The following is a 24,457-nucleotide window of genomic DNA, read 5'->3' as shown; positions in this document are numbered from 1 at the left end:
ACCACTGCGATTATAAATATGAATATATAAATATGAATATATCCCCGGGCGGGGGGGGTCCCCAGCCGGGCCCCGCGGGGTCCCCTCGGGGGTCCCCAGGGCCCCCCCACCCCCCCCCCTCGCCCCTCTTCCTCCCCCCCCCCCCCCCCCCCCCCCCCCGGGCTCGGGCTCTTGTTTAACCGCAGCGAATAAACCCCGGATCCTTGGCTACGGCACCCGCTCCGAACTGGCCTGGGGGGGCTCGGGACAGGGGGACAGGGACAGGGGGGGGGACAGAGGGACAAGGGGACAGGGGGAGAGGGGACAGGGATGGGGGGGAGGGGGGAGAGGGGACAGGGACAGGGACAGGGGAGGGGACAGCGGGACAGGGGATACGGGGACAGGGGGAGAGGGGATACGGGGACAGGGGGACAGGGGGAGAGGGGACAGGGACAAGGAGACAGGGGGAGGGAGAGGGGAACGGGGAGAGGGACAGAGGGGACAGGGACAGGGGGAGAAGGGACACGGGGACAGGGGGATTGGACAGGGACAGGGGGAGAGGGGACAGGGACAAGGGGACAGGGGACGGAGAGAGGGGGACAGGGACAAGGGGACAGGGGGAGAGGGACAGGGGGACAAGGGGGACAAGGGACAGACAGGGGAGAGGGGACAAGGGACAGGGGGACAGGAAGAGGGGACAGAGACGGGACGGGGACAGGGAGAGGGGACACGGGGAGGGGACAGGGACAAGGGGACATAGGGACAGGGACAAGGGGACATAGGGACAGGGACAGGGGGACAAGGGGAGGGCACGGGGACAGGGACAGGGGGACAGGGACACGGAGAGGGAACAGGGAGAGGGGACAAGGACAGGGACAGGGGACGGGGGGGGTGGTCACGGGGACAGGGACATGGGAACAGGGGGAGGGGACAGGGACAGGGACAGGGGACGGGAGAGGGGACAGGGACGGGGGAGGGGACGGGGGGAGGTCACGGGGACACGGGAAGGGGACAGGGGGAGGGGACAAGAACAGGGGGAGGGGACAGGGGACAGGGACAGAGGGGACAGGGGACATGGGGGCAGGGACGGCGAGGCCACCATGAGGTGTGGGCAGCAGGGCAGTGGTCAGCTGGGAGGTGGGTGGCCACTTTGGGGTGGTCTTAGCCACGGTGGGGATGGTGGCCACGGTGGGGACGGTCATGGCCACCACGGGGACCGTCAGCTGTGGGGTCCTGGCCACCGTGGGGAAGGTCATCCACGGGGTGGGGATGGCCACGGTCACCTGTGAGGTCACGGCCACCACGAGCCACGGGGGGTGGTCACCTGGGGTGGCCACGGCCACCGTGGGGGATGGTCACTCGCAGCGTCACCTCCCCCCCCCCCCCCCCCCCAAAACGTCCCCGTTCCCCCCCCCTCCCCCAGGTGGGGGATGGGCGCTGCCCCGCCCCTCCCCCATCAGTGACGTCACACGGAGCCCAACGAGGTTTATTTACAGCGGGGGGAGGGGACAGTGGGGGAGGGGGAGGGGGGGGAGACACACGGGTGTCCCCAAGGCACCGGGGGAGGGGGCGGCTGCGGCCGTGACGTCACCGAGGCGTCACCGCGACGTCACCGCGCCGCCGTGGTGTCCTTCTGATGAACGTCACTCCCACTCCCCCCCCCATGACGTCACCGCCACGTCCCGGCGTTGTCCCCGCGTTGTCCCCGCGTGCGTGCGGCCGTGGGGGGAGGGGCGGGGCCGGGCGAGGGGCGGGGTCAGTGCCGGGTGGCGCGAGAGATGGCCACGCCCAACAGCCCGGCCACGCCCATGACCACGCCCCCCACGATGGCCGCGCCCACCAGCCCGTCTGTGGGGGGGGGGGGGGGGGGAGGGACACAGGAGGGGACAGAGGTCACTCGGGGGTCACTGAGGGGTCACTGAGGGGTCACTTTGGGGCTTTAAGGGTCACTCTGGGTCACGGGGCGTCACTGGCGGGGTCACTGGGGGTCACTCTTGGTGGCGGGGGGTCACTGGGGTCATTCGGGGGGGTCCCTGTGGGGTCATTCTTCGTCCTTTGGGTCACTGGGGGGGTCCCTGGGGTCATTCAGGGGGGTCCCTGGTGTCAGTCAGGGGGGTCCCTGTGGGGTCACTCTTGGTCATTTGGGTCACTGGGGGGTCCCTGGGGTCATTCAGGGGGGTCCCTGGTGTCAGTCAGGGGGGTCCCTGTGGGGTCACTCTTGGTCATTTGGGTCACTGGGGGGTCCCTGGGGGGTCCCTGGGGTCATTCGGGGGGTCCATGGGGTCATTCTTCATCCTTTGGGTCACTGGGGTCATTCGGGGGGGACCCTGTGAGGTCATTCTTGGTCATTTGGGTCACTGGGGGGTCCCTGGGGTCATCCAGGGGGGTCCCTGTGGGGTCATCCTTGGTCATTTGGGTCACTGGGGGGGCTCTAGGGGTCACTCTGGGTCACCAGGGTCACTCGGGGGGGTCTCTGGGGTCACTGAGGGGTCACTTTGGGGCTTTAAGGGTCACTCTGGGTCACGGGGCGTCACTGGGGGGGGTCACTGGGGGTCACTCTTGGTGGCGGGGGGTCACTGGGGTCATTCGGGGGGGTCCCTGTGGGGTCACTGGGGTCATTTGGGTCCCTGGGGTCATTCAGGGGGGTCCCTGTGGGGTCACTCTTGGTCATTTGGGTCACTGGGGGGTCCCTGGGGTCATTCTGGGGTCACTCTGGGGTGACTCGGGGGGGTCACTCTGGGGTCACTCTGGGGTCACTTTGGGGTCACTCTGGGGTGACTCGGGGGGGTCACTCTGGGGTCACTCTGGGGTCACTTTGGGGTCACTCTGGGGTCACTGGGGGTCACTGTGGGTCCCGCGTCCCCCCCCCCCCCCCCGTCCCCGCTGTCCCCTCACCGCGCCTCAGGCGGCTCCGGACGCGGCTCCGCAGGCGCAGCACCTGCGGGTTCTGGGGCTCCGCTGCCAGGAGCCGCTCCAGGTGCTCCAGCGAGCGCTCGTACTCCTGTGGGGACACCCGCGGCACCTCCTGGCACCCGCGGCACCTCCTGGCACCCGCGGCACCTCCCTGGCATCCTGTGGCACTTCCCTGGCACCTCCTGGCATCTCCTGGCACCTCTGCCACCTCTTGGCACCTCCTGGCACCTCCCTGTCACCTTCTGTCACCTTCTGTCACCTCCTGTCACCTGCTCTCACCTCTGGCACCTCCTGGCACCTCCTGGCACCTCCCTGTCACCTTCTGTCACCTTCTGTCACCTTCTGTCACCTCCTGGCATCCGTGGCACCTTCTATCAGCTCCCTGTCACCTCTGGCACCTCCTGTCACCTCCCTTCACCTCCTGCCACCTCCCTGGCACCTTTGTCACCTCCTGGCACCTCTTGGCACCTCCCTGTCACCTCTGGCACCTCCCTGTCACCTTTACCAACTCCCTGTCACCGCCTGTCACCTCTCGGCACCTCCTGCCACCTCCCTTCACCTCCTGTCACCTCTGCCACCTCCTTGTCACCTCCTCTCACCTCTGCCACCTTCTGTCACCTCCTGCCACCTCCTTGTCACCTCCTGTCACCTCCCTTCACCTCTTGTCAGCTCCTGTCACCTCCTGCCACCTCCTGTCACCTCCTGCCACCTTCAGTCACCTCCTGTTGCCTCCCTGTCACCTTTGCCAACCCCCTGTCACCTCCCTGCCACTCCCTTCACCTCCTGTCACCTCCTGCCACCTCCTGTCACCTCCTGTCACTTCTGTCACCTCCCTGAGCCCCCCATGTTTCCTCTCTGTCCCCCCAATGTCCCCGATCCCCCCGCCGTCCCCCCGCTGTCCCCGTGTGCCCACCTTGAGCCGGTAGTTGCCCAGGGCCAGGTAGAACAGGACATCGCGCTGCTCCTCCGGGGGGGTCTCGGGCAGCAGCTCTGGGGGGGAGGGGGCAGGAACAGGGTCATGAACCCCCCCAGAGACCCCAACCCCCAAATAGCGCCCCCATAGCGCCCCCAGCCCCCCCCCAAAGCCCCCTCATAGCCCCCCCGATGGCCTCACCATGGCCACGCCCCCTGCCTGGCCCCGCCCCCCTCTGCTCAGCAGCGCCACCCCGCGGGCGATGGTGGTGCTGCGTTAGCCCCGCCCCTGCGTTAGCCCCGCCCCTGCGTTAGCCCCGCCCCCTGCGTTAGCCCCGCCCCTGCGTTAGCCCCGCCCCTGCATTAGCCCCGCCCCCGTGTTAGCCCCGCCCCCTGCGTTAGCCCCGCCCCCTCTGCAGGCCCCGCCCCTGCGTTAGCCCCGCCCCCTCTGCTCAGCAGCGCCACCCTGCGGGTGATGGTGGTGCTGTTAGCCCCGCCCCCTGTGTTAGCCCCGCCCCTGCGTTAGCCCCGCCTCCTGCGTTAGCCCCGCCCCCTCTGCAGGCCCCGCCCCCTGCGTTAGCCCCGCCCCCTCTGCTCAGCAGCGCCACCCTGCGGGTGATGGTGGTGCTGCATTAGCCCCGCCCCCTGCGTTAGCCCCGCCCCTGCGTTAGCCCCGCCTCCTGCGTTAGCCCCGCCCCCTGTGCTCAGCAGCGCCACCCCGCGGGCAATGGCGGTGCTGCGTTAGCCCCGCCCCCTGCGTCGGCCCCGCCCCCTGCGTTAGCCCCGCCCCCTGTGCTCAGCAGCGCCACCCCGCAGGCGATGGTGGTGCTGTTAGCCCCGCCCCCTGCGTTGCCCCCGCCCCCTGCGTTGGCCCCGCCCCCTCTGCAGGCCCCGCCCCCTGCGTTAGCCCCGCCCCCTCTGCAGGCCCCGCCCCTCTGCTCAGCAGCGCCACCCCACGGGCGATGATGGTGCTGCATTAGCCCCGCCCCCGCGTTAGCCCCGCCCCCTCTGCTCAGCAGCGCCACCCTGCGGGTGATGGTGGCGCTGCATTAGCCCCGCCCATTGCCCCGCCCCCTGTGTTTGCCCCGCCCCTCACCAGCCAGCAGCACCGCCCCGCGGGCGATGGTGGAGCTGCATTAGCCCCGCCCCCTGCGTTAGCCCCGCCTCCTCTGCTCAGCAGCGCCACCCGGCAGGCGATGGTGGTGCTGCGTTAGCCCCGCCCATTGCCCCGCCCCCTCTGCAGGCCCCGCCCCTCACCGGCCAGCAGCGCCACCCCGCGGGCGATGTCCTCCCGGTAGCGGCTCCGGACGAGTCCCCAGCCGTACTCGAACCGGCACTGCCGCGACAGCGCCCCCTGCTGGCGCTCCGCAGCGTAGCGCCGCTCCAGCGCCTGCACACAGCGGAGGGGTCAGCGGGGTCAGCGGGGTCAGCGGGGACACCAGGGGGGTGGGGGGGGATCGGGGTCAGGAGGGGTCAGGAGGGGTGTGGGGGGGTCAGTGGGGTCAGGGGGGACACCAGGGTCAGGGGGGTCAGTGGGGTCAGGAGGGGTCAGTGGGGGGTTGGGGGTGGCATTGGGGTCAGGAGGGGTCAGAGGGGTCAGGAGGGGTCAGTGGGGGGGTGGGGGACACCGGGGTTGTCAGGGGTCATGGGGGTCAGTGGGGTCAGGGGGGACACCGGGGTTGTCGGGGGTCAGCAGGGTCAGGGGGGACACCGAGAGGACACCGGGGTCGTCGGAGGTCATGGGGGTCAGCGGGGTCAGGGGGGTCAGTGGGGTCAGCGGGGTCAGGGGGGACACCGGGGCTGTTGGGGGTCAGGGGGGACACCGGGGTCAGGAGGGGTCAGCGGGGTCAGGAGGGGACACCGAGGGGACATCAGGGGGATGGGGGGGGGAGTCAGCAGGGATCATGTGGGGTCAGGGGTCAAGGCGGTCAGGGGTCACCAGGGGGTCATGGGGACAAGGGTCAGTGGGTGTGGCACCATCATGGGGACACGGGGTCGAGGGTTATGGGGTCAGGGGTCATCAGGGGTTACAGGGGTCAGGGTCACTGTGGGTAGGGAGTTACGGGGGATTCGGGGGTCAGAGGTCAGAGGTCAGTGAGGTCAGGAGACATCAGGGGTCATTGGGGTCATGGGGTCACGGGGGAGGAGTCAGGAGCCGCGTGGTCATTTGGTCACAGGGTCAGGAGTTCCGGGGTCACGGGGGGGTCAAAGGGGTCAGTGGTCTGGAGGGGTCACTGGAGGTCAGTGGGGATATGGGGAGACACTGGGGGCAGTGGGGAGGATACTGGGAGGATACTGGGAGGATACTGGGAGCACTGGAGGGAGGATACTGGGAGCACTGGAGAGAGGATACTGGGAGGACACTGGGAGCACTGGAGGGAGGATACTGGGAAGAAACTGGGAGCACTGGAGGGAGGATACTGGGAGGACACTGGGAGCACTGGAGGGAGGATACTGGGAAGAAACTGGGAGCACTGGAGGGAGGATACTGGGAGGATACTGGGAGCACTGGAGAGAGGATACTGGGAGGACACTGCGAGCACTGGAGGGCGGTAACTGGGAGGAAACTGGGAGCACTGAGCGCACTGGGAAGGATATTGACAAGATACTGGGAGTACTGGGGGGGGGTACTGGGGGGCGGGGCTTGCTTAGTGGGCGGGGTCACACCGTGTTGGGGGCGGGGCCACCCCGAAAATGGGCGGGGCCAAACCAAGAGCTGCGCGGGGGGGGGGGGGAGCGGGAGGGGAGGGGTCCCAGAGGGGGCGTGGCCTCGGCGGATGGGGCGTGGCCTCGGCGGATGGGGCGTGGCCTCGGCGGATGGGGCGTGGCCTCGGCGGAGGGGGCGTGGCCACGGCGGGCACAGCGGGGACGGAGGGGCGCGGGCCGGGTGCAAAAGGGGCGTGGCCCGGGGGGGGGTCGCGGCTGTTGGGGGGGTCCATGGGGTGGGTGTGGCCGTCAAAAAGGGGCGTGTCCAGGCGCTGAGGGGCGTGGCCTCACCATCAGATCCTCCACCGCCACCACATCGTCGAACTCGGGGTCCATCGCGCCCGGAAGCGGCGCCGGAAGTGAAGGCGGACGTGACGGCTTATCCCCGCCCCTTTTCCCCTCCCCGCGCCGCTACTGGCCGCTCCCCTGAGCGCCGCGCTCTGATTGGCTGGAGCGCGCGTGAGGCCCGCCGCCATTGGCTCCGCCCCGCGTCAATCACCGCCTCAGCCGCTGCCGCCATGGCCGCGTACCGGGTGCGGGTCCGCACCGGCACCGCTCCCGCCGCCGGCACCAGCGACGCCATCGCCGTGACGCTCGTGGGGACCCGCGGGCGCAGCCCCAGAACGCCCCTCGACCGCTGGGGGCCCGACTTCGTCTGCGGCGCGGTGAGAAACGGGGAGGGGGACAAGGCGGGGGTGTGTGAGGGGAGTGGGGGGGGGGGGGCCCTGGGCAGCTCTGAGGGGAGGGAGCGGCGGGGGGGGCAGAGGGGGGATTTGGGAGGGTCTAGAGGACTTTGGGGGGGCTGTGTCACCTCTTAGGGGGAGCTGGGGGGTATTTGGGGGGGTCTGGGGGCTGTTTGGGGGGGGCTGTGTCACCTCTGGGGGGGTCAGGGGGGTCTTAGGGGGAGCTGGGGGGTGTTTGGGGGGGTCTGGGGGATGTCTGGGGGGGGCTGTGTCACCTCTGAGGGGGTCCGGGGGGTCTTAGGGGGAGCTGGGGGGTGTTTGGGGGGGGCTGGGAGATGTTTGGGGGGGGCTGTGTCACCTCTGAGGGGGTCCGGAGGGTCTTAGGGGGAGTTGGGGGGTGTTTGGGGGGGTCTGGGGGATGTTTGGGGGGGGCTGTGTCATCTCTGAGGGGGTCCGGGGGGTCTTAGGGGCAGCTGGGGGGTGTTTGGGGGGGGCTGTGTCACCTCTGGGGGAGGGGGAGGGGGGAAGGACAGTCTTAGCGGGATGTGGGGGGGGGCTGGGGGACACCTCGGTCCCTTTGGGGGATTTTGGGGGACATCTGGGTCCCCTCAGGGAGCAGCAGCACCCCCCCAAAAGGGACCCAAATGTCCCCAAGACCTCCAGAAGGGACCCAGGTGTCCCCAAGAGTTCCAGAAGGGACCCAAATGTCCCCAAGACCTCCAGAAGGGACCCAGGTGTCCCCAAGAGTTCCAGAAGGGACCCAAATGTCCCCAAGACCCCCAAAAAGGGACCCCGGTGTCCCCCAGCCCCCCCAGAAGGGACCCAGATGTCCCCAACCCCCCCAAAAAGGGACCCAGGTGGCCCCAAGACCCCTCAAAAGGGGACCCAGGTGTCCCCAAGACCCTCAAAAACGGACCCCGGTGTCCCCCAGCCCCCCCAAAAGGGGACCTAGGTGTCCCCCAGCCCCCCCCAAAAGGGGACCCAGATGTTCCCCAGCCCCTCCAAAAGGGACCCCAGTGTCCCCCAGCCCCACCAGAGGGGACCCAGGTGTCCCCAAGATCCTCAAAAAGGGACCCAGGTGTCTCCCAGCCCCCCCAAAAAGGGGACGTGGGCATTGAGGGGGGTGGGGGGCACTCGGTGACGTGGGGGTGACACCCAGGGTGGGGCTGTGGCAGGTGAACCTCCGTGGGTGGCCCTGGGGACACGGGGACGGTGTCGCCATCCCCGGCAGGGTGGGGCGGGGCCACGGGGGTGGTGGCACAGTGGTGTGGCAGTGCCGCTGCAGGGCGGTGGCACGGTGACACCGTCCCCCAGTGGGTGCTGGGGACAGCGGTGACACAGCAGTGCTGGCCCAGTGGTGGGGACGCAGCAGCGGTGACAGCGGTGACGCAACGATGGTGACACCGGTGACACTTTCGCAGCGGGTGATGGTGGCTCGGTGACGTGGTGGTGGTGGCACGGCGATGCGACAGCGGTGGCACGGTGGTGACAAAGGTGACACAGAGATGGTGGCATCGGTGGCACGGTGGTGGTGACAGCGGTGACGCAGCAGTGGGGACGGCGGCGGCACAGCAATGGTGACAGCAGTGGCACGGTGGTGGTGACAAAGGTGGCACAGAGATGGTGACAACGGTGGCACGGTGATGGTGAGAAAGGGGACACAGCGATGGTGACAACGGTGGCACGGTGATGGTGGCAGCGGTGGTGACGTGACAGTAACACAGCGATGGTGACAATGGTGGCACGGTGGTGGTGACACAGGTGACGCAGCAATGGTGACAACGGTGGCCTGGTGATGGTGACACAGGTGACGCAGCGATGGTGACAACGGTGGCCTGGTGATGGGGACAAAGGTGACACAGCAATGGTGACAACGGTGGCATGGTGATGGTGACACAGCGATGGTGGCAATGGTGGCCTGGTGATGGGGACAAAGAGGATGCAACGATGGTGACAACGGTGGCCTGGTGATGGTGACAAAGGTGACACAGCAATGGTGACAACGGTGGCCTGGTGATGGGGACACAGGTGACGCAGCAATGGTGACAACGGTGGCACGGTGATGGTGACACAGCGATGGTGGCAATGGTGGCCTGGTGATGGTGGCAGCACTGCAGTGACAGTCCCTGTGTCCCCACAGGTGACCAAGTACCCGCTTTGGTGACAATGTCCCCACCGATGTCCCCAGTGTCCCCTCGGGTGACTGAGTGCCTGGCTCGGTGACAGGGACACGCTGACACAGTGACAGTTGTGTCCCTTGTACAGGTGACCAAGTACCTGGTTCGGTGACAATGACACACGGACAGTGCTGTCCCCAGTGTCCCCATTGACGTCCCCTGTACAGGTGACACACTGAGGCGGTGACACTGTCCCCACTGTCCCCATTGTCCTCACAGGTGGCAGAGTATGAGGTGTGACAGTTACACTGTCCCCAGTGTCCCTGTTGATGTTCCCTGTACAGGTGACACAGTATGAGCTGTGTGTGGCACAGTGACAGCGACACACTGACAGCGACAGTGAGACAGAGGTGGCGACACAGTGACAGTAACACGCTGACAGTGATAGTGACACAGTAACAGTGAAACACTGACAGTGACAGTGAGACAGAGATGGCGACACAGTGACAGTGACACGCTGACAATGACAGTGACACAGTGACAGCGACGCAGTGACAGTGACAGTGAGACAGAGATGGCGACACAGTGACAGTGACACAGTGACAGTGACACACTGACAGTGACTGAGACAGAGATGGCGACACAGTGACAGTGACACGCTGACAGTGACAGTGACACAGTGACAGTGACGCAGTGACAGTGACAGTGAGACAGAGGTGGCGACACAGTGACAGTGACACGCTGACAATGACAGTGACACAGTGACAGTGACGCAGTGACAGTGACAGTGAGACAGAGATGGCGACACAGTGACAGTGACACAGTGACAGTGACACACTGATAGTGACAGTGAGACAGAGATGGCGACACAGTGACAGTGACACGCTGACAGTGACAGTGACACAGTGACAGTGACGCAGTGACAGTGACAGTGAGACAGAGGTGGCGACACAGTGACAGTGACACGCTGACAGTGACAGTGACACAGTGACAGCGACACACTGACAGTGACAGTGAGACAGAGATGGCGACACAGTGACAGTGACACAGTGACAGTGACACACTGATAGTGACAGTGAGACAGAGATGGCGACACAGTGACAGTGACACGCTGACAGTGACAGTGACACAGTGACAGTGACGCAGTGACAGCGACGGTGACAGCGACACAGTGACAGTGACACACTGACAGTGACAGTGAGACAGAGATGGCAACACAGCGACACAGTGATAGTGACACAATAAAAGTGACACAGTGGAAGTGACACAGTGGGACAGAGACAGTGACACAGAGTGACACAGTGACAGAGATGGCGACATAGTGACAGTGACACAGTGATGCACTGACAGTGACAGTGACACGGAGACAGTGACACGCTGATAGTGACAGTGAGGCACTGATAGTGACACAGTGACAGTGACATACTGACAGTGACAGCAGCACAGTGACACTGACACACAGTGACAGTGACACACTGACAGTGACAGCGACACAGTGACAGACAGAGACGGTGACACACTGATAGTGACACAATGACAGTGACACACTGACAGTGACATGGTGACAGCGACACAGTGACAATAACACACTGAGAGTGACACAGTGACAGTGACACAGTGATAGTGACACGCTGATAGTGACAGTGAGACAGAGACAGTGACACAGTGACAGTGACACACTGACAGTGACACACAGTGACAGCGACACAGTGACAGTGAGAAAAAGGTGGTGACACACTGACAGTGACAGTGACGGTGACACAGTGATAGTGACACACTGACAGTGACACAGTGACAGTGACACAGTGACAGTGACACACAGTGACACACTGACAGTGACAGTGACACTGATAGTGACATGGTGACACACAGTGACGCAGTGACAGCAGCACAGTGACAGCAACACAGTCACAATGACACAGATGGTGACACAGTGATGGTGACAGTGACAGTGACACAGTGACAATGACACAGTGACGGTGACACAGTGACACAGCTAGTGACACACTGACAGTGACAGTGACGGTGACACAGTGACACTGACAGCGACACACTGACAGTGATGGTGACACAGCGACAGTGACACAGTGACAGTGACACAGTGAAAGCGACAGTGACAATGACACAGAGATGGTGACACAGTGATACAGTGACACAGTGACAGTGATACAGCAAAAGCGACACAGTGAAAGTGACACAATGACACAGTGATAGTGACACAGTGACACGCTGGCAGTGACACACTGACAGTGTCCCCAAGACCCCCAAAAGGGACCCAGATGTCCCCAAGACCCCTAAAAGAGACCCAGGTGTCCCGAAGACCCCCAAAAAGGGGACACAGTCACAGTGACACAGTGACACACTGACGGTGACACAGTGACGGTGACACAGTGACACAGCGACAGTGACACACTGTGACAGTGACACAGTGACAGTGACACACTGACACAGTGACAGTGACAGTGACGGTGACACAGTGACACAGTGACACTGACACACTGACAGTAACACACTGACAGTGATGGTGACACAGCGACAGTGACACAGTGAAAGCGACAGTGACAATGACACAGAGATGGTGACACGGTGATACAGTGACAGTGACAGTGACAGTGATACAGCGAAAGCGACACAGTGAAAGTGACACAATGACACAGTGATAGTGACACAGTGACACGCTGGCAGTGACACACTGACAGTGTCCCCAAGACCCCCAAAAGGGACCCAGATGTCCCCAAGACCCCTAAAAGAGACCCAGGTGTCCCGAAGACCCCCAAAAAGGGGACACAGTCACAGTGACACAGTGACACACTGACGGTGACACAGTGACGGTGACACAGTGACACAGCGACAGTGACACACTGACAGTGACAGTGACACAGTGACAGTGACACACTGACACAGTGACAGTGACAGTGACGGTGACACAGTGACACAGTGACACTGACACACTGACAGTAACACACTGACAGTGATGGTGACACAGCGACAGTGACACAGTGAAAGCGACAGCGACAGTGACACAGAGATGGTGACACGGTGATACAGTGACAGTGACAGTGACAGTGATACAGCGAAAGCGACATAGTGAAAGTGACACAGTGACACAGTGATAGTGACACAGTGACACGCTGGCAGTGACACACTGACAGTGTCCCCAAGACCCCCAAAAGGGACCCAGATGTCCCCAAGACCCCTAAAAGAGACCCAGGTGTCCCGAAGACCCCCAAAAAGGGGACACAGTCACAGTGACACAGTGACAGTGACGGTGACACAGTGACGGTGACACAGTGACACAGCGACAGTGACACACTGACAGTGACAGTGACACAGTGACAGTGACACACTGACACACTGACAGTGACAGTGACGGTGACACAGAGATGGTGACACGGTGATACAGTGACAGTGACAGTGATACAGCAAAAGCGACACAGTGAAAGTGACACAGTGACACAGTGATAGTGACAGTGACATTGTGGTAGTGACGCAGTGACACAGTGACAGTGACATAGTGACACACTGGCAGTGACACACTGACAGTGTCCCCAAGACCCCCAAAAGGGACCCAGATGTCCCCAAGACCCCTAAAAGAGACCCAGGTGTCCCGAAGACCCCCAAAAAGGGGACACAGTCACAGTGACACAGTGACAGTGACGGTGACACAGTGACGGTGACACAGTGACACAGCGACAGTGACACACTGACAGTGACGGTGACACAGTGACAGTGACACACTGACACACTGACAGTGACGGTGACACAGTGACAGTGATGGTGACATAGTGACACAGTGACAGTGACACAGCGACAGTGACAGTGACGGTGACACAGTGACACAGTGACACTGACACACTGACAGTAACACACTGACAGTGATGGTGACACAGCGACAGTGACACAGTGAAAGTGACAGCGACAGTGACACAGAGATGGTGACACGGTGATACAGTGACAGTGACAGTGATACAGCAAAAGCGACACAGTGAAAGTGACACAGTGATAGTGACAGTGACGTTGTGGTAGTGACGCAGTGACACAGTGACAGTGACATAGTGACACGCTGGCAGTGACACACTGACAGTGTCCCCAAGACCCCCAAAAGGGACCCAGATGTCCCCAAGACTCCTAAAAGAGACCCAGGTGTCCTGAAGACCCCCAAAAAGGGGACACAGTGACGGTGACACAGTGACACAGTGACAGTGACACAGTGGCAGTGACGGTGACACAGTGACACACTGACAGTGACACAACAACAGTGACACAGTGACACTGACAGTGACAGTGACGGTGACACAGTGACAGTGATGGTGACACAGTGACACAGCAACAGTGACACAGCAATGGTGACGCAGGGGCACAGCGACAGTGACACAGTGACAGTGACGCAGTGACACACTGACAATGACAGTGATGCAGTGACGCAGCGACAGTGACACAGCGACAGCAACACAGTGACACACTGAGTGATACAGTGATACAGTGACAGTGACACACTGATAGTGACGGTGACACAGTGACACAGCGCCAGTGACACACTGACACAGTAACGCTGTCCCCATTGTCCCCCCACAGGTGACAGAGTACACCGTCCATGTCCCCCGTCCCCTGGGGCGGCTGCTGCTCGTGCAGGTGCACAAGGGGCCCTGCGGGGGCCTCCCCGAGAGCTCCTGGTACCTGGAGACCCTCAGCGTGTGGGGACAGTTTGGGGACACCGCCAGGGACACTGCAGAGCACGGGGACAGCGAGGACAGCGGGGACAGCGAGGACAGCGAGGAGGAGGAAGAGGACAGCGAGGACGAGGTGACGGAGGATGAGGGGACAGAGGACGAGGGGACAGGGGACAGTGAGGGGACAGGGGACACCGATGAGGAGGAGGAGCCGGAGGAGGAGGAGCTGGAGGAGGAGCCAGAGGAGGAGGAGGAGCCTGAGGACACCGAGGGTGACATCGGCACTGCCACCACAGGTGAGGGCGGTGACACTGCAGGGACATCGGCAGTGCCACAGGTGACACCTGTGGCGGTCCAGGTGACATCAGCAATGCCACGGGTGACACCTGCGATGGCACAGGTGGCATTGGCAGTGCTACAGGTGACACCTGTGATGGCGCAGGTGACATTGGCAGTGCCACGGGTGACATCTGTGATGGCACAGGTGACATTAGGTGACAGGTGTGATACCACAGGTGACATCGGCGCTGTCACAGACGACACCTGCGATGGCACAGGTGACATCGGCGCTGCCACAGGTGCCACCTGTCATGGCACAGGTGACATCAGGAGTGCCACAGGTGCCACCTGTGATGGCACAGGTGACACCTGCGATGGCACAGGCGACATTGGCAGTGCCACAGGTAACGGGTGTGATACCGCAGGTGACATCGGCAGTGCCACAGGTGACACCTGCAATGGCACAGGTGATGTCACCACTCAGGAAAGCGACACCTCTCACGCTGTGGGTGGTGTCACAACCTCCGCAGGTGACAGCTGTGACACCACAGGTGACGCCACTTCCGTGGGTGACACCTGTGGCGCTGCGGGTGACGTCACAATCTCTGTAGGGGACGCTTGTGGCACTATAGATGATGTCATCTCTGTAGGTGACACCTGTGGTATTTTAGGTGATGTCACCAGCTCTAAAAGTGACACCTGGGACACTGTGGGTGACATCACCTCCGCAGGTGACACTGGTGACAGTACAGGCGGCGTCACCCCCGCAGGTGACACCAATGATGTGAGAGGTGACGTCACCCCTGCGGGTGACACCGGTGATGTGAGAGGTGATGTCACCCCCGCAGGTGGCACCTGTGACAGTACAGGCGGCGTCACCGCCGCGGGTGACACCCATGATGTGAGAGGTGACGTCACCCCTGCGGGTGACACCTGTGATGTGAGAGGTGACGTCACCCCTGCGGGTGGCACCCGTGATGTGAGAGGTGACGTCACCGCCGCGGGTGACACCGGTGATGTGAGAGGTGACGTCACCCCCGCGGGTGATACCGGTGACGTGAGAGGTTATGTCACCCCCACAGATGACACTGGTGATGTGAGAGGTGACATCACCCCCACGGGTGACACCAGTGATGTGAGAGGTGACGTCACCGCCTCAGGTGACACCCATGATGTGAGAGGTGACGTCACCCCTGCAGGTGACACCGGTGATGTGAGAGGTGACATCACCCTCGCGGGTAACGCTGGTGATGTGAGAGGTGATGTCACCGCCGCAGGTGACACCGGTGTCCCCGCAGGTGACCCCGATGACGCCGCCCACGCCGGGCCCTTCCACTTCCCGTGCTACCGCTGGCTCGAGGGCTACGGCACCTGGGAGCTGCCCGAGGGCACAGGTGGGGACACCCGGGGGACACCTGGGGGACACCCAGGGACACCTGACTGTCCCCCCACGCCCCTGACGATGTCCCCGACGATGTCCCCGCAGCCACCACGCCGGCCATGGAGCGGCACCCGCGGCTGCAGCGGCAGCGCCGGAGGCACCTGGTGCAGCAGCGCCAGCGCTACAGGTGAGGGACAGGTGGCATCGTGTCACCTGCAGGGGTGTGGCACACCCATGGGTGTCCCTGTGTCCCCCCAGGTGTGTTTGTGTCCCCAGGTGTGTCCCTGTGTCCCCCCAGGTGTGTCCCTGTGTCCCCAGGTGTGTCCCTGTCCCTCCCCAGGTGTGTCCCTGTCCCCCTTCCAGGTGTGTCCCTGTGTCCCCCCAGGTGTGTCCCTGTCCCCCTCCAGGTGTGTTTGTGTCCCCAGCTGTGTCCCTGTGTCCCTCCAAGTGTGTCCCTGTGTCCCCTCCCCAGGTGTGTTTGTGTCACCAGGTGTGTCCCTGTGTCCCCTTCCCGGTGTTGTCCCCCCCGTGACCTCTCGCTGTCCCCGTGTCCCCCCCCAGGTGTGTCCCTGTGTCCCCCCAGATGTGTCTGTGTCACCAGGTGTGTCCCTGTCCCTCCCCAGGTGTGTTTGTGTCACCAGGTGCATCCCTGTCCCTCCCCAGGTGTGTTTGTGTCCCCAGCTGTGTCCCTGTGTCCCCTTCCCGGTGTTGTTCCCCCCTGTGACCCCTCGCTGTCCCCGTGTCCCCCCCCAGGTGTGTCCCTGTGTCCCCCCAGGTGTGTTTGTGTCACCAGGTGTGTCCCTGTCCCTCCCCAGGTGCATCCCTGTCCCTCTCCAGGTGTGTTTGTGTCCCCAGGTGTGTCCCTGTGTCCCCTCCCCGGTGTTGTCCCCCCTGTGACCCCTCGCTGTCCCCGTGTCCCCCCAGGCTGGCCCCGTTTGCCCCCGGCCTGCCCTGGGCGCTGCCCCACGGGACACCCCTGGATCCCGACCTGAGCTACTCCCTGCCCAAGGCCACGGCCTTCTACCTGCGGGGCAGCGCCGTGTGAGTGACCGCTGAGTGACCCCTGAGTGACCACTGACCCCCAATCCCTGACCCACCCCTCACCCCTGTCTGACCCCTGAGCTGCTCCCTGCCAAGGCCACGGCCTTTTACCTATGGGGCAGCGCCGCGTGAGTGACCGCTGAGTGACCGCTGAGTGACCACTGAGTGACCACTGACCCCTGAGTGACCACTGACCCCCAATCCCTGACCCACCCCCTCACCCCTGTCTGACCCCTGAGCTGCTCCCTGCCAAGGCCACGGCCTTTTACCTATGGGGCAGCGCCACGTGAGTGACTGCTGAGTGACCGCTGAGTGACCCCTGAGTGACCACTGACCCAGCCCTGACCCCCCAGTCCCTGCCTGACCCTTGACCTCTGGCTGACCCCTGCCTGACCACTGACCCCTTGTCTGGCCCTTGACCGTTCCTGACCCCAACCCCTGACTGACCACTGACCTCTGACCCCTCTCCTGACCCCAAAATCCAGCCCCCCCCCTCCACCGAGCCCCCTCGGGTGTCCCCCCCCACACCCGTCCCTGTCCCCTCCGTGTCCCCTCCGTGTCCTCCTGTCCCCTCCTGCGTCCCCCGGTCTGCTCCACCTGCCCCCCCACTGTCCCCAGTGTCCCCCCCCCCCATGTCCCTCACTGTCCCCAGTGTCCCCAATGCCACCCCAATGTCCCCCCAAGTCCCCAATGTCCCCCCAAAGTCCCCAATGTCCCCATGTCCCCCCAGTGTCCCCAATGTCCCCGCCAAGTCCCAAATGTCCCTGTGACCACCCCAGTGTCCCCCCCAATGTCCCCCCCAGTCCCAAATGTCCCCCCAATGTCCCCATGTCCCCGCCAAGTCCCCGATGTCCCTGTGACCACCCCATGTCCCCCCCCAGTCCCCAATGTCCCCCCAATATCCCCAATGTCCCCCCACTGTCCCCAGTGTCCCCCCAATGTTCCCCCAATGTCCCCAATGTCCCCAGTGCCACCCCAATGTCCCCATGTCCCTGCCAAGTCCCCAGTGTCCCTGTGAGCACCCAATATCCCCAATGTCCCCCCCAGTCCCCAGTGTCCCCCCAAAGTCCCCAATGTCCCCCCAATGTCCCCAATGTCCCCAATGTCCCCAATGTCCCTGTGACCACCTCAGTGTCCCCATGTCCCCCCAAGTCCCCATGTCCCCAATTCCCTGTGTCCCCCCAATGTCCCCCCAAAGTCCCCAATGTCCTTGTGTCCCCCCGATGTCCCCATGTCCCCCCAATGTCCCCAATGTCCCTGTGACCACCTCAGTGTCCCCATGTCCCCCCCAAGTCCCCAATGTCCCCAATTCCCTGTGTCCCCCCAATGTCCCCCCTAAGTCCCCAATGTCCCCATGTCCCCCCAATGTCCCCAATGTCCCTGTGACCACCTCAGTGTCCCCATGTCCCCCCAAGTCCCCATGTCCCCAATTCCCTGTGTCCCCCCAATGTCCCCATGTCCCCCCAATGTCCCCAATGTCCCTGTGACCACCTCAGTGTCCCCATGTCCCCCCCCAAGTCCCCAATGTCCCCAATATCCCCAGTGTCCCCCCCAGTCCCCAATGTCCCCCCAATGTCCCCATGTCCCCACCAAGTCCCCAATGTCCCTGTGACCAATGTCCCCAATGTCCCAATGTCCCCCCAAGTCCCCACTATCCCCACTGTCCCCAATGTCCCCAAGACCCCCCAAGTCCCTGTGTCCCCCAAGTCCCCAATGTCCCCATGTCCCCCCAAGTCCCCAGTGCTGCCGTGTGACCCCAATGCCCTCCTTGTCCCCCCGCTGTCCCCAATGTCCCCTCAATGTCCCCCCCAGGAACCTGGAGGCCAAGCTGCGAGGGTTCCTGGCCCGGCCCAGCTCCTGGCCCAGCGTGGAGGCCATGACACGCGTGTTCCGCTGCTTCCACACCCCCATCACCGGTGGGGACAGCGGGGACAGCGGGGACAGTGGGGACACGGGGGACAGTGGGGACAGCAGGGACATTGTGGGGATTGGGGACAGTGGGGACATTGGGGGCATTGGGGACAGCGGGGACAGTGGGGACATTGGGACATGGGGGACAGTGGGGACATTGTGGGGATTGGGGGCATTGGGGACGTTACGGGGGACAGTGGGGACAGCAGGGACATTGTGGGCATTGGGGACAGTGGGGACATTGGGGGCATTGGGGACAGCGGGGACAGTGGGGACATTGGGACATGGGGGACAGTGGGGACATTGTGGGGATTGGGGGCATTGGGGACGTTACTGGGGACAGTGGGGACATTGGGGGCATTGGGGACAGCGGGGACAGTGGGGACATTGGGACATGGGGGACAGTGGGGACATTGTGGGGATTGGGGGCATTGGGGACGTTACTGGGGACAGTGGGGACATTGGGGACAGTGGGGACAGCAGGGACATTGTGGGGATTGGGGACATGGGGGACAGTGGGGACAGCAGGGACAGCAGGGACATTGGGGAGTCTGGGGGCATTGGGGACATTGGGGATACTGGGGGGTCTGGGGGCTTTGGAGACATGGGGGGGATTGGGGACATTGGGGATATGAGGGACATTGGGGACAGCAGGGACATTGGGGGGTCTGGGGGCACTGGGGACATTGGGGGGATTTGGGGCATTGGGGTATTGGGGACATTGGGGGCTTTGGGGACACTGTGGGGTCTGGGGGCATTGTGGACATTGGGGCATTGGGGACACTGGGGAGTCTGGGGGTATTGGGGACATTGGGGACAGCAGGGACATTGGGGACATTGTGGGGTCTGGGGCCGTTGGGGACATGGGGGACATTGGGGTCTTGGGGACACTGGGAGGACATTGGGGGGACTGGGGACATTGTGGGCATTGGGGACATTGGGGAGTCTGGGGGTATTGGGGACATTGGGGACATTGGGGGGACTGGGGACATTGTGGGGACATGGGGGACATTGTGGGGGTTGGCGGGGATTTGGGATATTGGGGATGTTGGGGGGATTGGGGACATTGGGGACAGCAGGGCCATGGGGAGGTCTTGGGGCATTGGGGACATTGGAGGGGGATTGGGAGGATTTGGGACATTGGGGACATGGGGGGACACTGGGGGGGGGGTGTCTGGGGGTATTGGGGACATTGGGGACATTGGGGGGACACACACGGAGTCACCAGAGGGAACTGAGGGGACATTGGAGGGAACCTGGGGGTGTCCCAGGAATTTGGGGGATCCCAGGGGGGGGACATGAAGGGGTCAGGGGGGGTTCCGAGGTGTCCCCCAGGTGTCCCCAGGTGCCCCCAGGTGTCCCTGAGGTGTCCCCAAGTGTTCCCGAGGTGCCCCCAAGTGTCCCCAAGGTGTCCCCAGGTGTCCCCAGGTGTCCCCCAGGTATCCCCAGGTGTCCCCGAGGTGTCCCCGAGGTGTCCCCAGGTGTCCCCAGGTGTCCCCCAGGTATCCCCAGGTGTCCCCGAGGTGTCCCCAGGTGTCCCCAGGTGTCCCCAGGTGTCCCCCAGGTGTCCCCGAGGTGTCCCCCAGGTGCCCCCAGGTGTCCCCAGGTGTCCCCAGGTGTCCCCAGGTGTCCCCCAGGTATCCCCAGGTATCCCCAGGTGTCCCCGAGGTGCCCCCAGGTGTCCCCAGGTGTCCCCAAGTGTCCCCGTGCCCCCCAGAGTACGTGGTGCAGCACTGGCAGGAGGACGCGTTTTTCGGGGAGCAGTTCCTGAGCGGGGTGAACCCCGTCCTGCTGCGCCGCTGCCCCCGCCTGCCCCCCAACTTCCCCGTCACCCCCCCGATGGTGGCCCCCAGCCTCGGCCCCGGCACCTCCCTGGGCAGGGAGATGGAGGTGAGCGACCCCCGGCACCCCAAAAACCCAAAAAAAACCCCCCAAAAAACCCCAAAAACCCCAAATCTGGGAGGGGAACCAGGAAATGGGGTGGGGGGGGTGGAACCACAGGATTGGAGGGGTCCCAGGATTTGGGGGGTCCCAGGGAAGGTGGGGACCCCAGGGTTTTGGGGGGTCCCAGGATTTGGGGGGTCCCAGGGAAGGTGGGGACCCCAGGGTTTTGGGGGGTCCCAGGTGTTTGGGGAGGTCCCAGGATTTGGGGGACCCCAGGGTTTGAGGGGGTCCCAAGTATTTGGGGGGGTCCCAGGCGTTTGGAGGGGTCCCAGGATTTAGGGGGTCCCAGGTATTTGGGGTGTCCCAGGATTTGGGGGGTCCCAGGATTTTTGGGGGTAACCCCAGGATTTGGGGTGTCCCAGGGAAGGTGGGGACCCCAGGGTTTTGGGGGGTCCCAAGTATTTGGGGGTGTCCAAAGTATTTGGGGGTGTCCCAAGATTTGGGGGGATCCCAGGATTTGGGGGGTCTCAGATGTTTGGGGGGGGTCCCAGGGAGGATGAGGACCCCAGGATTTTGGGGGTCCCAGGATTTGGGGTAACCCCAGGATTTGGGGGGTCCCAGGGAGGGTGGGGACCCCAGAATTTGGGGGGGGTCCCAGGATTTGGGGTAACCCCAGGATTTGGGGTGTCCCAGGGAAGGTGGGGACCCCAGGGTTTTGGGGGGTCCCAAGTATTTGGGGGTGTCCCAGGATTTGGGGTGTCCCAGGATTTGGGGGACCCCAGGGTTTGAGGGAGTCCCAAGTGTTTGGGGGGATCCCAGGATTTGGGGGGTCCCAGGATTTGGGATGTCCCAGGATTTGGGGGGTCCCAGGATTTGGGGTGTCCCAAGTATTTGGGGTGTCCCAGGATTTAGGGGGTCCCAAGATTTGGGGGGGTCCCAGGATTTGGGGGGGTCTCAGATGTTTGGGGGGGTCCCAGGGAGGATGAGGACCCCAGGATTTTGGGGGTCCCAGGATTTGGGGTAACCCCAGGATTTGGGGGGTCCCAGGGAGGGTGGGGACCCCAGAATTTGGGGGGGTCCCAGGTGTTTGGGGCGGGTCCCAGGATTTAGGGGGTCCCAAGTATTTGGGGTGTCCCAGGATTTGGGGGGGTCCCAGGATTTGGGGGGGGTCCCAGGCGTTTGGAGGGGTCCCAGGATTTGGAGTGTCCCAAGTATTTGGGGTGTCCCAGGATTTGGGGGGTCCCAGGATTTTTGGGGGTCCCAGGGAGGATGAGGACCCCAGGATTTGGGGGGGTCCCAGGTGTTTGGGAAGTCTCAGGATTTGGGGGGATCCCAGGATTTGGGGTGACCCCAGGATTTGGGATGCCCCAGATGTTTGGGGGGTCCCAGAGAGGTTGGGGACCACAGGATTTTGGGCTGCCCCAGATTTTGGGCTGCCCCAGGATTTTTGGGGTGCCCCCCCCCGGTGCCCCCTCCAAGCAGGGAACACTCCCCTGGCCGATTCCGGGGTGCTGGGATTTGGGGTCCCCCCCAAATTTTTGGGGGTTATTCCCAGGATTTTGGGGTTGTCCCCAAGATTTTGGGGTGCCCCGCTGGATTTTGGGTTGCCCCAGGATTTTTGGGGTGACCCCCCCGGTGTCCCCCCAGGCGGGGAACATTTACCTGGCCGATTATGGGGTGCTCGATGGGCTCCCCACCGCCCTCATCGACGGCCGCCCCACCTTCGTGGCCGCCCCCCTTTGCCTCCTGCACCAGCGCCCCGACGGGGAACTGCGGCCCCTCGCCATCCAGGTGCGACCCCAAAACCCGGGGGGACCCCAAAAATGGAGGGGGGGACCCCCAAAAATGGAGGGGGGACCCCCAAAAAATGGGGGGAGAACCCGAAAAATTGGAGGATTTCCCAAGTGGGGGTGGATTCCAACTGGGAATGGGGGGGTCTGGGGGGGAAAGCGGCTCTTATCCCATCCTGGGGGACCCCAAAAACCCGGGGGGACCCCAAAAATGGAGGGGGGACCTCAAAATTGGGGGGAGAACCCGAAAAATGGGGGGAGAACCCAAAAATGGGGGATTTGAGAGTGGGGGGATTTCCCAAGTGGGGGTGGATTCCAACTGGGAATGGGGGGGCCTGGGGGGGGAAAGCGGCTCTTATCCCATCCTGGGGGACCCCAAAAACCCGGGGGGACCCCAAAAATGGGGGAGAGGACCCCAAAAATGGGGAGGGACCCCAGAAATGGTGGGGGGACCCCAAAATTGGGGGGAGACCCCGAAAAATGGGGGTAGAACCCAAAAACGGGGGGCTGAGAATGGGGGGGATTCCCACTGGGAATGGGGGGGGCCTGGGGGGGGAAAGCGGCTCTTATCCCATCCTGGGGGACCCCAAAAACCCGGGGGGACCCCAGAAATGGAGAGGGGGACCCCAAAATTGGGGGGAGACCCCGAAAAATGGGGGTAAAACCCAAAAATTGGGAGCTGAGAATGGGGGGGATTCCCACTGGGAATGGGGGGGACTTGGGGGAACAGTGCCTCTTATCCCATCCTGGGGGACCCCAAAACCCGGGGGGACCCCAAAAATGGGGAGGGACCCCAAAAATGGGGGAGGGGACCCCCAAAAATGGAGGGGAGGACCCCAAAAAATGTGGGGAGAACCCAAAAATGGGGGGAGAACCCAAAAATGGGGGGTTTGAGAGTGGGGGGATTTCCCAAGTGGGGGTGGATTCCAACTGGGAATGGGAGGGTCTGGGGGGGGAAAGCGGCTCTTATCCCATCCTGGGGGACCCCAAAAACCCGGGGGGACCCCAGAAATGGTGGGGGGACCCCAAAATTGGGGGGAGACCCCGAAAAATGGGGGTAGAACCCAAAAATGGGGGGCTGAGAATGGGGGGGATTCCCACTGGGAATGGGGGGACTTGGGGGAACAGTGCCTCTTATCCCATCCAGGTGCGACCCCAAAAACCCGGGGGGACCCCAAAAATGGGGGAGAGGACCCCAACAATGGGGAGGGACCCCAAAAATGGGGAGGGGACCCCAAAATTGGGGGGAGACCCCGAAAAATGGGGGTAGAACCCAAAAATGGGGGGCTGAGAGCGGGTGGGATTCCCACTGGGAATGGGGGGGGCCTGGGGGGGGAAAGCGGCTCTTATCCCATCCTGGGGGACCCCAAAAACCCGGGGGGACCCCAGAAATGGTGGGGGGACCCCAAAATTGGGGGGGAGAACCCGAAAAATGGGGGGATACCCCAAAAATGGGGGGAGACCCCCAAAAATGGAGGGGAATCTGAAACAGGAGGGGCTGAGAATGGGGGGGGGCCTGAACCTTTTTGGGTTCCCAATGAACCTTTTGGGGTGTCCCATGAACATTTGGGGTGTCCCATGACCATTTTGGGGTCCTTTAGGAACCTTTAGGGCTTCCCAGTGAATTCCTGGGTCTCCCATGACCATTTTGGGGTTCTCCATGACCATTTCTGGGTGTCCCATGAACATTTTGGGGTTTTTCTATGACGATTTGGGTCTTCCCATGACCATTTTGGGTTTCCCATGATTTTTTCTGGGCTTTCCCATGACCATTTCTGGGTGTCCCATGACCATTTTGGGGTCCTTTAGGAACCTTTAGGGCTTCCCAGTGAATTCCCCGGGTTTCCCATGACCATTTTGGGGTCTTCCATGACCATTTCTGGGTGTCCCATGACCATTTTGGGGTCCTTTAGGAACCTTTAGGGCTTCCCAGTGAATTTCTGGGTGTCCCCATGACCATTTTGGGGTTCTCCATGACCATTTCTGGCTGTCCCATGACCATTTTGGGGTCCTTTAGGAACCTTTGGGGCTTCCCAGTGAATTTCTGGGTGTCCCCATGACCATTTTGGGGTTCTCCATGACCATTTCTGGCTGTCCCATGACCATTTTGGGGGTCCTTTAGGAACCTTTGGGGCTTCCCAGTGAATTTCTGGGTGTCCCCATGACCATTTCTGGGTATCCCATGGCCATT

General features: G+C 63.0%; 2 protein-coding genes across 2 annotated transcripts in view; one reads left to right on the top strand and one right to left on the bottom strand.

The window, feature by feature from the left end:
* Positions 1–1,633: 1,633 nt before the first annotated feature.
* FIS1 (fission, mitochondrial 1) lies at positions 1,634–6,889 on the bottom strand. Its single transcript, XM_048290373.1, has 5 exons — positions 6,802–6,889; positions 5,062–5,194; positions 3,806–3,882; positions 2,875–2,980; positions 1,634–1,827 (listed from the first exon to the last, which is right to left on the bottom strand). Exons 1-5 carry the CDS (start codon positions 6,844–6,846, stop codon positions 1,736–1,738), a joined length of 453 nt encoding a protein of 150 aa, XP_048146330.1. The 5' UTR covers positions 6,847–6,889; the 3' UTR covers positions 1,634–1,735.
* The window catches only part of LOC125319242 (polyunsaturated fatty acid lipoxygenase ALOX15B-like), a 37,841-nt gene continuing 20,189 nt past the window's right edge, over positions 6,806–24,457 (top strand). The window contains exons 1-9 of the mRNA XM_048290368.1: positions 6,806–7,175; positions 13,886–14,156; positions 14,277–14,495; positions 14,538–15,653; positions 15,746–15,827; positions 16,565–16,681; positions 18,494–18,597; positions 20,310–20,482; positions 22,124–22,267. Of these exons, the coding sequence (XP_048146325.1) occupies positions 7,029–7,175; positions 13,886–14,156; positions 14,277–14,495; positions 14,538–15,653; positions 15,746–15,827; positions 16,565–16,681; positions 18,494–18,597; positions 20,310–20,482; positions 22,124–22,267 (2,373 nt within the window). The 5' untranslated portion in view covers positions 6,806–7,028. The remainder of the gene's footprint in view (positions 7,176–13,885; positions 14,157–14,276; positions 14,496–14,537; positions 15,654–15,745; positions 15,828–16,564; positions 16,682–18,493; positions 18,598–20,309; positions 20,483–22,123; positions 22,268–24,457) is intronic.

Source organism: Corvus hawaiiensis, chromosome 38 (genome assembly GCF_020740725.1).
Source record: "Corvus hawaiiensis isolate bCorHaw1 chromosome 38, bCorHaw1.pri.cur, whole genome shotgun sequence".
Lineage (NCBI taxonomy): Eukaryota > Metazoa > Chordata > Aves > Passeriformes > Corvidae > Corvus > Corvus hawaiiensis.
The sequence above is the reverse complement of the archived record's forward strand: the minus strand, read 5'-3'. Positions and strand labels throughout refer to the sequence as shown.